This window comes from Salmo trutta, chromosome 17, assembly GCF_901001165.1.
Source record: "Salmo trutta chromosome 17, fSalTru1.1, whole genome shotgun sequence".
Classification (NCBI taxonomy): domain Eukaryota; kingdom Metazoa; phylum Chordata; class Actinopteri; order Salmoniformes; family Salmonidae; genus Salmo; species Salmo trutta.
This window is the reverse complement of record NC_042973.1, coordinates 45632639-45646133: the sequence shown is the minus strand read 5'-3', so window position 1 is coordinate 45646133 and position 13495 is coordinate 45632639. Positions and strand designations below refer to the sequence as shown.

The following is a 13495-nucleotide window of genomic DNA, read 5'->3' as shown; positions in this document are numbered from 1 at the left end:
AGTGCTGCATTTAGCTGTGGTTTGGGTTTATGTGACATGATATGCTAGCTTGAAAAATGGCTGTATGATTTTTTCTGGCTGGGCACTCTGCTGACATAATCTAATGTTTTGCTTTCGTTGTAAAGCCTTTTTGAAATCGGACAGTGGGGTTAGATTAACGAGATTCTTGTCTTTAAATAGCTGTAAAATAGTCATATGTTTGAGAAATTGAAGTAATAGTATTTCTAACGATTCAAAAATCGCGCCACTGGAATTTCAGTAGCTGTTACGTAGGTGGGACGAAATCGTCCCACATACCCGAGAGAGGTTAGATTAAATCGAGCGCTCTCAAACTTCCCATCATTCTGATTACGGTAGTCATTTTGTCACCCTCATCATGGCAAAGACACGGAGAAATGCATATGATGCAGCTTTCAAGTTGAAGGCGATTGATCTGGCTGTTGGAAAAGGAAATAGAGCTGCTGCACGGGAGCTTGGTCTTAATGAGTCGATGATAAGACGTTGGAAACAGCAGCGTGAGGAATTGACTCAGTGCAAAAAGACAACTAAAGCTTACTGCAAATTTTTTATTTTTTGTTACAAGCCGTGTTTCGTTAAAGCCTATTTATTTTTGTTACAAGCCGTGTTTCGTTAAAGCCTATTTATTTTTGTTACAAGCCGTATTTCGTTAAAGCCTGTGTAAACTTCATTTGTTTCAATGTACCGGTAGGCACCTGCGGCTTATAGACATGTGCGGCTTATTTATGTTTAAATAATAATTTTGTAAAAATTCAGTGGGTGCGGCTTATATTCAGGTGCGCTTAATAGTCCGGAAATTACAGTACATAAATACTACATTTCTGGGATCTTTTATTTCAGCTCATGAAACATGGGACCAACACTTTGCATGTTGCGTTTATATTTTTGTTCAGTATAATTTACTGCCTGGTTATGTTACCAGGCAGGCCAAAACAGGCTGTTATTTCAGGCGGTCTTTTCAAACAGCTCTTAAACTAAAAGGGCATTATCATTTTCACAATTTCCCAGTATTTCTCCAATCTCACAGTGTGGAAATGTGTGTGTGTGTGTGTATATAATATATATATATATAAAACACCGAGAAATCACGGTTTTGCCTGCACTGGGCCTTTAACTAAATGCTTAGCTGCCTACCAAGCCTTTGTACAATTATTTAGAGCCCTGAGTGTGTTCTCCAATGTCCCAGAGTCCACTGAAGCGTGTGGATGTATGGTGGGGTAAAATCATTCCATAACAGTCTGGATTTCCAGGCACTGGTGTCAAAACCAAGGGCAGGTCTTATAGGACTACAAGCTCAAGGAAACCCATGAATAGTTACGGGGGTCAGCTAGTTACAGATAGTGACATTTAGCCCAGGTATACACTTAGTTGCCAGTTGATTAGGTACACCCATATAGTACCGGGTCGCATCCCTCTTTGCCTACAGAACAGCTTGAATTCTTCGGGGCGTGGAAACATTGCTCAATTGGTATCAAGGGATCTATTGTGTGCCAGGAAAACATTCCCCAAACCATTACACCACCACCACCAGCCTGTACAGTTGACACCAGGCAAGATGGGGCCATGGACTCATGCTGCTTACGCCAAATCCTGACTTTGCGGACGCAACAGGAACCGGGATTCGTCAGACCAGGCAATGTTTTTCTATTCTCAACTGTCCAGTGTTGGTGATCGCTTGCCCACAGTAGCCGCTTCTTCTTGTTTTAGCCAATAGGAGTGGAACCCGGTCTGCTGCAACAGCTCATCCATGACAAGGACAGACAAGTTTTGCGTTCCAAGTTTCCGTTCTGCACACCACTGTTGTACTGCGCTGTTATTTACCCTTGTATTTTACCTGCACACCTGTTAGCTTGCATGATTCTTGCCATTATCCTTTGACCTCTCCTCAATGAGCTGCTTTCGCCCACAGGACTACCGCTGACCGGATGTTTTTTGTTTGTCGCACCATTCTCGGTAAACCCTAGACACTGTCGTACGTGAAAAGCACAGGAGGCAATCCGTTTCTGAGATACTGGAACTGGCGAGCCCGGCACCGACGATCTTCCAAGGCTCAAAGTCACTTAGGTCACTCGTTTTGCCCCTTCTAACGTTTAATCAAACAGTAACTGAATGCTTCGATGCCTGTCTGCCTGCTTTATATAGCAAGCCGCGGCCGCATGACTCACTGTCTGTAGGAGCGAACCATTTTCGTGAACATGGTTCCTAATAAACTGTATATCATTGCAGTAGGCCTATACAGTGCCTTCTGGAAAGTATTCAGACCAGTTTAATTTTTCCACATTTTGCTACGTTACAGCCTTATTCTAAAATTGATTAAATTACAAAGAAATCCTCAGCAATTTACACACAATAACCCATAATACATTTTTGCTAATTTATTACAAATAAAGAACAGAAATACGTTATTTACATAAATATAAAGACCCTTTGCTATGAAACTCGATATTGCTCAGGTGCATCCTGTTTCCATTGATCATCCTTGACGTTTACTCCCGCTCCTCTGCGCTCGACGTCGCTAGTTGTCTAATCATTACGCACACCTGCCACCATTGTTACGCGCACCTGCACCTCATGACACTCCCCTGGACTCCATTACCTTCCTGACTACCTCCCCTATATCTGTCACTCCCCTTGGTTCTTTTCTGAGGCATTATTGACTCTGTTTCTGTCTGTACGCTTTTCGTGTTTCTTGTTTTGTACTATGTTATTTTTATAATAAAATTTGCACTCCCTGTACTTGCTTCCCAACTCCCAGCGTTCACGTTATAGAATAATGCATCCCCAAGGGAAAGCAGCAACAGGGATTATAATTTTTTTTTTACTAGTGACGTCGGCTCCAAGTGCCGCAGACGAAGCAACCGAGGATGCCTTAGCTGGCTCGTCAGGCTTCCATGCCTCAGCTAGCTCTACAGGTTCTCAAGCCTCGGCCGGCCCGCCAGGCTCCCCATGCCTCAGCCGGCCCGCTAGGCTCCCCATGCCTTTATGGTAAAGCGGCCAGACGGAAGCCACTCCTCAGTAAAAAGCTGATGACAGCCCACTTGGAGTTTTCCAAAAGGCACCTAAAGACCCTCAGACCATGAGAAACAAGATTCTCTGGTCTGAGGAAAACAAGATTCAACTCTTGGCCTGAACGCCAAGCGTCACATCTGGAGAAAACCTGGCACCATCCCTACGGTGAAGCATGGTTCTGGCAGCATCATGCTGTGGGGGTGTTTTTCAGCGGCAGGGACTGGGAGACTAGTCAGGATCGAGGCAAAGATGAACGAAGAGATCCTTAATGAAAACCTGCTCCAGAGTGCACAGGACCTCAGACTGGGGTGAAGGTTCACCTTCCAACAGGACAATGACCCTAAGCATACTTTCTTTTTTCATTTTACCTTTATTTAACTAGGCAAGTCAGTTAAGAACAAATTCTTATTTTCAATGACGGCCTAGGAACAGTGGGTTAACTGCCTGTTCAGGGGCAGAACGACAGATTTGTACCTTGTCAGCTCAATACAGCCAAGACAACGCAGGAGTGAGGTGCGACATTCAGAGGCTTCATGAATGTCTTTGAGTGGCCCAGCCAGAGCGCGGACTTGAACCCAATCGAACAATGAGGCCCTTCTACACCTTCATTATTCTTTTCAATGATGTTCTGATTCAATCTTTTCAGTTTTTGTTGGAATGGGTTAACAATTATGTGATAAAACATATCCAATCAGGATTTATTCTTTAGTGGTGTCGGGAAGAAATTACGAGTCCTCACTGTCCTAGAACGAGTCAAGACAGAGTACAAATGCATCAGACTCCGAGACTGTGGTCTCGAGACGGGACTCGAGACCTACAACACTGATATGTATACTGTTACTGGAGCAGGGATTTTCCCGTGTTTACTCTATAGTCTGTGATCTAAAGTAGAAAAGTAGACATTGGGGTGCCGTCAAACAGGGCCTTGTGCTCCTGTCAGGAGGCTGGTGTTGAGTCAGATGTCTGTCTGCGATGGGGGGAGGAGAGGAGATACTTATCAGCCTTTCTCCTCCTCCTCCTCACCCTGGCCTGCATGCCACAACACCAGCCAAGAACCTGGCATCATAGAGGGATCAGCTAAAGTGAGAGCCTCAGGACAAGCACAAACCACAAGAGCAACAAGCCATTCAGAGCCAAAGAAGTGCAGTCAATCATCAAACCTCAGTCTATGTACATTTCGCAAATCGAACAAAGTGCTTCTTTCTATTTCCCAATTCAACTGTAGATGTGTGGAAAATCAACACAGGTTCCAAATGACACTGGCACACTAAATGTAATGAATGATTTCACTGGTGATTTAAGTGGTTGGTTAAACAAGCATGTCGATTCAATAAATATTCATTTTGTAAGAAAAATATGAATCTTTCACTAGCGTCCTGTAAAGAATGAAAGCTTTCAAAAAATGATCTTAGCTAAGCAAAAGCTTGATTTTCTAAGGGAGTTATAATCCATTCAGAAGTAAAATGATAGTTCACACATGTATGTGGAGTGCCAAAACAACCCTCTAAAGAAACTTGAATAAACAAAAATGACTTGACCAGTATTTCTCTGAGGCCATGTGTGAGAGCGGATACTGTAGGTAGAAGAGTGTGTCTGTCTTACCCTCCTCTAGTCCATCCCTGAAGGACCCAGAGCTGGTCATGGTGCGACTCTTCTCCTCCAGAGACATGGACGAGTTCCTCAAGCGTTCACTGTACGGGTCATACGGCCCTTCCTGATTGGCCAGTCCGCTGCGGAGGTTGGCCAGGTTGATCTGTGCAGCTGTGGTAGGGCTGCCTGCTGGGACACATCCGTTACATAACACAGGTCAAAGGTTATCTTAAAAACAGACATGGGCAGAGGGCAATGATCAGACATCTTTGCTTGCTGTCTGTTACTCTTCACTCAAAGTGGAAAGTAAGAGTGAAATACAACATTTAAGTGATAATGCCAGAGCCGTGCAAACCGTGCCAATATTTCCTCCAAACACCGGCTTCGAGGGCATTATTACTTTTGTACAACGGGTTACTAACATATTCAAATAATGATTGGCATATTTTCATTAATAACTTTATTTTTATGAATTTCTTCATACTATTTCATGCCGACACAAATCTAGGGTTGCTACCCAAGCCGGCTGGTCGTTCGTTCTTTCGGTTTGGTTGCCAGAGACTCGGCGACCCAGTCGTTCAGTCTTTTTGTTCTGTATCTATTCGTTCATTCTAAATGTTCCATTGCCATACTGGGTGGCAGCGTTCTTATCCCTTGCTTGCTAGCTAGCCAACATAACTTACAGTCACGTCAAACAGTGCAGCCAGAATAACAGCAAAGTAGCTGCATTTGTTTGAGCTGTTTTCTAGTGACATTTATTTGAATACATCGATAACAATGAGCTAATGAGGTGCGATTTTCACATGGCATAGAAAATGTGCTCACTCTTCAGGACACTGTTGTTGTTCAGAGGAACTAGACAACAACACAGTTAACACAATCACTTCAAACTGAAGCTGGAAAGACTGCAAACTATCTGCACTTCATTTAGTTTCACCTTTTTTCCAATGCCATTTCTTTGTACATATCCATAAAAACGATGCCAGCTGATTCATGATTTCGACTGGCTGAGAAACGTGGCCTGCCTGTCTGTCTCGTCCCGACTCACGACACGTTCATTACTATGGGGCAGCTGGAGATCAAATTTGAATATTGAAACAATGTTGCAAATGTCGGAGAGACAGACCGCAAGGTTTATACAAATCTCCCCTGTTGAAAACGAAATGTAAGTCTAAAAGAAATCTGAGATAATGTCTAGAATCTAGATGCTTTTTACAGTGGAGATCAAGTTTATAAATTGTCTGGCTGGGCTGATGAGACAGTGGATTGCGCAGTCAGATGGAACAGGCATTTTAACATCATAGATTTAGCCCGGTGGCAACTTGTAGAATAGACACCGGCTGGAATGCGGTTTAACCAATCAGCATGCAGGATTAGACCAACCCGTTGTATAAAATAGATATAATCACAACTACTTTTCCTTACATCACCACTAATATCACTGTAGTCTCTTTAAAGAGGCGAAACGTTAAGCCAGCATGCGCACAATATTTAGTTCTGGGTGCAGAGATGACTATCACTGCTCCTGCAATGATTATCACAGCGATGAGTGGAGAGGGTTGAGGCTACACCTACCAAGCTGGGAGAAGTTGAAGCGGGCTCCGGAGGGCGAGGTGAGGCTGGAAGCGGGGGAGAAGGGGGAGCTGCCGGCAGACTCCTGAAGACCTCCTGCAGAGTGGGAACGCAGCCAGTCCCGGGGGTCGTCATGACTACGCAACTGGGGCAGGTGGCCGTACCTTGAGAGAGATGGGAGATGCTGAAAAGCCACCTCACATCCACATCTATGGGTGAACGTTGCAAGTCACTAGCTGCACAGGTATAATGACCTAGGTTGTTGATGGACAGGGAGGCACATGGATAACGTCAAGGCTGTCTGATAATGTGCATCTAGTACAGTCACAAATCACAGGTGGAAGTTGCACGTCAATGTACCTTCATGAAAACAATACTTAATTGCTTGTTTTTTCTCAATGTATGTATTTTTTTCCTAAGTAAATATCTCATGGAAATGGTGATTTACGGAGAAGTATTTTGGGAGTTCTGCCCTTGTTAAAGTAAAAGAAAACTGGTGTAATATACATCTAATCACAGGGCCAATTCCTGTGTTGGTGCAGGTAGGTGTGTTGTCATTCTGAACATATAGAGACAGGAGACAGCTTCAGATAACTGATCTCTTATCTTATCTATAGAAGCATCACAGCTGCTGTGTCCTATATGCTTTGATGTACATCTCAAGATCAGGCCTCAGACTACAGGCCTGCCCTTCCTAGTTCAGCCAGCAGGTGGCGCTATGCATGCTGTGAAAGAGATGCAGGCAGCGAAAACATCCAACGGTCACTTCACTTCACAACACAGTACACCACACACAGGCAGCTGTTTCACTAGCAAGCAAGCCTAGCTCCATATAGACACATTTACCTGTCCTGTTTCCGGGGTAAAGTGTTTCTGCTGAATTTGGGACTAGCTGAGGGAGAGGAGAGGGGGCTAAGACTAGGGGCAGGGAGAAGGGGGTTAGGAGGTAGGGGTAGACAAAACAGAGAGAGGAGCAGCACCAAGAGAAGGGGGAAACAGAGAGATCATCAGTCATGATAGAATCCATGCTTTCATCCCACCAACACCTGCTAGGAGTCAGTCTCCTATCATCTCCTTTATCATCAATATGGCCAGTCAAACACTTCTGTTAACCCTCATGCACACCACAGTTTAAAGGTCGAGATACAAAGGGAGGAAAAGGGAGGGGAGCTTGTAGTAGATATTAAAACACATAGCCACACCTGGCCGTTCCGGAAAACCCCCCCCGCTCCTACCTTTCTGAGATTCCCGTTTTGATGCCGTTGTTCCTGATGCAGGCTGGCAGTGTGTCGTGACCATGGTGTCCGTGGCCACCGCTGCCCAGGGACACGTCGATGGACTCGCTGCTGGTGGCAAGGCTGCTGAGGGAGGGGTAGCCAGGGCTCAGGGTGTCCCTGCTCAGGGTGCTACTCCAGGCCAGGCTGTGGGAGGGGGTGGACAGGGTCGAGCCGGGGCTGGAAGCCAGGGGGGAGAGGGAGTGGGCCTCAACACCCAGACGACCTCCACCACCATACAGAGGGCTACTGCCCCCGCTACTGGCCGAAGGGGAGTCCAGAGCGCCGCCCTGCTGGCCAGAGTTGGCGTGGGGGTTGGCGATGACGGTGGCGTTCTTCATGTTCTCCGTGGTGGTGACTGGGACCTGCTGCTTAGCCTGCTTGCCTCCGAACAGTCTGGACGGCACGGGAGAGCGGAGAGGAGTGACAGGAGAATTATGAGGCGCATGGGTTTTAAGTAGAGAATTGTTGAAGGAATTTGTGATGAAAATGCTGGTTAAATGCAAAGAGAAGTGAAACAAATACATATCATAACATTGCCACGGGAACACAATACCTACTTCATGGTATAACCACGTAATCACAAGAAAAATAAATCTCCCTCTCTCTCTCTGATTCACCGGTCCGTTTTGGGCGTCCGTGTGAACAGCTATCATACATCTTCTACCGTGGCTTTTAATCAACAGGTCATGTATATGAATTAAAGCAGGATGTAAAGCGTGTGCCACAGACACCATATTCGTTTTGACAACATTAAATCAACAAGGGTTAAATGAGAAGGGAGACTCTCAGACCACTGAGGGAGAACAGCTGCTCTCTTTTCTCATTACCTCATCAGGCGATTAGTCAGATAAGTCCAAGCACCAGCAGCATCAGTTAAAGCAACACCAGGCAGCCCCTGGGTTCGAGCTCCTGGGTTCGAGCTAGAGAAAACACTGCCCCCTCAGCCTGGGCTCTGTCACCCTGATTTTAATGAGCAGTGATAGGCCATTATTTCACAGGCCACAAGGGAAGAGAGGCCCTCTAGCTGCCTAGTGATAAAACAAGCCTTTTGGTTTATGGGCAAAAAAGTCATGGGCAAAAAATATAATGAAACCCTGATAAGGGCTCTCTAAATGTTCTTTAATGTTACTATAACGCTGATATGATGATTATCCCAACTCAAATATGTTTGCACTGTGCCTGAATACGTCACCCCTTGAAACACAAGCAGGATGGTGTGGTAGTGCTTTCAGGGCTGGAGGAAGGAACTATCAGACTCATCAACTGTTAGTGTAAGACAGCCCCTGATATATGGGGGTAGGTGTACTTTATGTAGACTGTAGTATGGAGGTGGTGGGCTCACCTGCGCAGAGTAGGGGAGGAGATGTCTGGGTACTTTCCCCCTGGCTGCCTGGCTCCCTGATGGGGCAGTGTTGCTGAGCCCTGGGCCATGGGATTGTCTTCAGAGGACACCCCCTTCTCCTTGTCTGTCTGGTTAGATCCCGAGCCAGGCAGGGGGATGCCACCGGCGCTGGGCTTGGGGACTTGGCTGCGGCTTTTGGGGCCGTGGTGCGTGTTGGACCTGGAGCTGAGGTTGGACTCGATGCTGGTGCTGGAGGAGCGGTTGGCTCTGCGAACCCCGCCAGAGGCTCTGCTGGGCCGGGGGAGGCTGCGGTACTGCAGGGTGGAGTGGGAGCTCACAGGCAGGTAGCCATCATCCACACTGGCCTGGCGACCAAGACCCCGACCACCGTGGAGCTGCACTGATTTGGGGATCTTCCCCAGGGTGGCAGAGCCACTGGTGATGGTGACTCCGCTGGCTGTCACCATGGTCATACCTCCTCCTGCATGCTTCTTGAAGCCAAACGTGTTGGTGGTGGGGGTGCGGCTGGAGGTGGAGGGGGGCTTCTTGGCTTCGTCTCCACTGCTGCGGCCCGTGTCTGATGGGGAGCGTTGCATGCTGCTGTTGGCCCGGGGCGAGAGATGATGCTGGCCCTTCTCAGACACCTTGGTGTCGTCCGTTTTACCTGTGGGTGGAGACATGACACAGTCTGTCAACTGTGGACCAAGCACATTGACTCAGCAATGCGGTTATACAGTAGCATCAGACATCCTGCTGAGTTCCAACATGTTTCAACTCAAAGGCCTCTCTATCTACCACTTCAATATAAAAAGGTAAGAGATCACCAAGTCTTCAGAACGGTTCTCCGGAGAGTGGATTCATCACCTGGCAACCAGTGCCCTGATCTCACCAGATAAAATATCTCTGTGGTTGACTGCTGTCTGCCTTTTCACATGCTCCAGGAACCCATGCAGTTCAGACTGACAGAGCACAATACATAGACAGTGTGGCTGTTGGGATTGCAGACAGAGACAACATGGCTCTACTCTGTATGTTACGTACCTGTCCCATGGGTCTTCAGCGTGCCGCAGACTGGCGTGACAGGTGCCTTGGTCCTGGGCGAGGTCACGCCCACCTGGGCACTCAGGCCTCGCCTCCAGGAGCCCGTGTGGGCCATGGAAGGCGTTTTGCGGTCCGAGGAGCTCCTGCCCGACTCGTCCGACATGTCTGAGGGGCGGCGGCACCACTTGGAGCTAGATTCCATTTTGAACCCGCTGTCCGAGCTCCCGTCTGACCTCTTGACCTCGTCGCTGCCGGACCACACAGAGTTCTGCTCGACGGCTGAGTGCTTCTCCGCGTCCGTCTGGAGCTGGGGGGGAAACCAAACATAAAACATCTGTTACTTCTGTTTATTCAAGTGGTGTAGATACTATACATTCTATATCAGTATAATAACATGTGAATCATCTCACAAGGAGAGCAAGCAGAAAGAAAAGCAATGATCTACTATAGTATCTCCCCTCATAAGCTCACCCTTATGCTATCATTCCAGTTAAACAACTCCACATGCCACTATTACTGTGAATGCTTTAACATTCTCATCAGCAAACAGCACTCGTTAAAAACACACAGTCAAGACCAGGGTGCTTTTTTTAGTAGCAATGCATATTCCCCGCCCACCTGAGGATCTGTCCTTTTTCAGTCATCTATCTCCTGTGTTTGAGGGTTGCAAAATCCACTTGTCACTTCAATCTTGCTGAGACTAAGTAATTTTTTTTTAAATGTAAAAAAATGTATTACACATTTATTTAACCAGGTAGGCCAGTTGAGAACAAGTTCTCATTTACAACTGCGACCTGGCCAATATAAAGCAAAGCAGTGCGACAAAAACAACCACACAGAGTTACACATGGGATAAACAAACTTACAGTCAATAACACAATAGAAAAATCTATGTACAGTGTGTGCAAATGTAGTAAGATTAGCGCGATAAGGCAATAAGTAGGCCATAGAGGCAAATTAATTACAATTTATCATTAACACTGGAGTGATAAGATGTGCAGATGATGATGTGCAAGTAGAGATACTCGGGGTGCAAAAAGCAACAACAAAAAATGTATAACAATATGGGGATGAGGTAGTTGGGTATGCTATTTACAGATGGGCTGTGTACAGGTACAGTGATCGGAAAGCTGCTCTGACAGCTGATGCTTAAAGTTAGAGAGGAAGATATAAGTCTCCAGCTTCAGTGATTTTTTTGCAATTCGTTCCAGTCATTGGCAGCAGAGAACTGGAAGGAAAGGCGGCCAAAGTAAGTATTGGCTTTGGGGGTGACCAGTGAGATATACCTGCTGGAGTGTGTGCTATGGGTGGGTGTTGCTATGGTGACCAGTGAGCTGAGATAAGGCAGGGCTTTACCTAGCAAAGACTTATAGATGACCTGGAACCAGTGGGTTTGGCGACGAATATGTAGCGAGGGCCAGCCAACGAGAGCGTACAGGCCGCAGTGGTGGGTAGTATATGGGGCTTTGGTGACAAAACTACATCCAATTTGCTTAGTGAGGTTTTGGAGGCTATTTTGTAAATGACATCGCTGAAGTCAAGGAACGGTAGGATAGTCAGTTTTACGAGGGTATGTTTGGCAGCATGAGTGAAGGGGGCTTTGTTACGAAATAGGAAGCCGATTCTAGATTTAATTTTGAATTGGAGATGCTTAATGTGAGTCTGGATGGAGAGTTTACAGTCTCACCATACACCTAGGTATTTGTAGTTGTCCACATATTCTAAGTCAGAACCGTCCAGCGTAGTGATTCTAGTCGGGTGGGCAGGTGCGGGAAGCAATCAGTTGAAGAGCATGCATTTAGTTTTACTAACATTTTAAAGCAGTTGGAGGCCACATAAGGAGTGTTGTATGGCATTGAAGCTTGTTTGGAGGTTTGTTAACACAGTGTTCAAAGGAGGGCCAGATGTATACAGAATGGTGTCGTCTGCGTAGAGGTGGATCAGAGAATCACCAGCAGCAAATCCTAACATCATTGATGTATACAGAGAAAAGAGTCGGCCCGAGAATTGAACCCTGTGGCACCCCTGTAGAGACTGTCAGAGGTCCGGACAACAGGCCCTCCGATTTGACACACTGGACTCTATCTGAGAAGTAGTTGGTGAACCAGGCGAGGCAGTCATTTGAGAAATAAGAATTAAGTAGTGGACTACAATGGAGGCCTACAAATCCTGACAAGACCTGAAGTGATTACCACAGGAAATCAGCAAAGATGGCTCTTTCATGATTCACGAATCAACAGACTGGAGAGTGAGGCGGGCGAACAGGACAATTACGTTGGCCCTACAAATAAACAATGTGTTGGAGCAGTATAGTGTGTTTTCCCAGCGCTCACTAAGCTTACTTAAGCCCGGTTATAACAGGTCATTGTTTAAATAGCTACTGAAAATTCTAATAAAAATGGATTGCCAGGGAAAGAATTTTAATGGCCTTGCTCTTTATCAGCATGAATCTGAAACACTTATCTCTAGGCCTATCCCTGCAATAATAAATCCAAACTGTATTCTACAGAGCAGCAGAAAAATGCAACACAAAGCAATTCTATACAAGGCAATAGTTACAGAGAAAATGGGAGGGATTTTGTGATTGATTGTTGGCTTGAAGAGCTGGTTTTGGGGCCGGACTTCAATCATCTGTTGATGTTTAAGTCACTCGTTGGCACGGGAGGATGCAGAGAAAATCTTAATGGTAGAAAACATGAAAACTAAACGGGTGCCAAAGCACCAGTCTCTCCTCTCGTCTATCAGTGTTTTTTTTATGACTGGAAATAACCTTGCTGCAGTCTTCTACACTGTAAAAAAATATATTTTGTTTTTACATTAACTTACTTAACTTACTGGCAACCTGTACTTTACTGTAATTTTTTTTTACAGTATGTTACCGTATATTCTAAAGAACCTTTGGCTTAACAGTATATTAGTGTCTCACTCTCAAGTCTCCACTTATCAGATGTTTTAAATAAAGTTTACAGTAATGTACTGCTAAACCAAAGTTTCTTTGGAATTTATGGTAACATACTGTACCTTTTTTTTTACAGTCACTTACAGGTAACTGGCTGCCAATAAGTTACCGTAAAAACAACTGGATTATTTTTACAGTGTACAATATCACAACCATGCCAACTGCTTTATTCCTGAGAAAACTCATTCAGTGCTGTTCTCATGATGTTCCATTGAAAAGAGACTGTCTCTATAGGAGCATTATGTGGATAACTTTGGAAAAACATGAACTGCTTGGAAAGGCTACAGACTTCTGTCACACAGACTTCAACATAAGCAATGTAGACAGACATAACACACTGGGCACAAACCGGTTGAATCAACGTAGTTTGTCAACGTATTGTGATGTGGAATCTAGGTGTAAAATACATTGGATTTGAATAAAAAGTCTGCAACTGTTGTTTTGAGGGTGACATTTCAACCACAGGATTATGTCATCATGGTAACAAATTTCAACATAGACAAATCTGGTTCTTTTAAAACAACATCGATTCTTAAATGTTATTTCCAATATCAGAAAAAAACTATAGGCTGGGCAGCAACTCCTACTGGAGAGTTGACCTATCAACAGCTACCCTTTGGTCTCCCATCCAGGGTTTTAACCAAGCCCAGCCCTGCTATGATACAGTATTTGTCACTGAGTATTGCC

General features: G+C 45.5%; 1 protein-coding gene across 12 annotated transcripts in view; it reads right to left on the bottom strand.

The window, feature by feature from the left end:
• The window catches only part of LOC115152279 (neuron navigator 2), a 138786-nt gene that overhangs the window by 23060 nt on the left and 102231 nt on the right, over nucleotides 1-13495 (bottom strand). For 7 of the 12 annotated variants that reach the window (XM_029697014.1, XM_029697006.1, XM_029697012.1 and 4 more), the window contains 6 exons: nucleotides 9850-10156; nucleotides 8809-9472; nucleotides 7425-7859; nucleotides 7036-7107; nucleotides 6193-6353; nucleotides 4630-4806 (listed from right to left, as the gene is read on the bottom strand). In XM_029697014.1, coding sequence (XP_029552874.1) covers nucleotides 4630-4806; nucleotides 6193-6353; nucleotides 7036-7107; nucleotides 7425-7859; nucleotides 8809-9472; nucleotides 9850-10156 — 1816 coding nt within the window. The remainder of the gene's footprint in view (nucleotides 1-4629; nucleotides 4807-6192; nucleotides 6354-7035; nucleotides 7108-7424; nucleotides 7860-8808; nucleotides 9473-9849; nucleotides 10157-13495) is intronic. The other 5 variants (XM_029697007.1, XM_029697018.1, XM_029697011.1 and 2 more) reach the window with 3 other exon arrangements.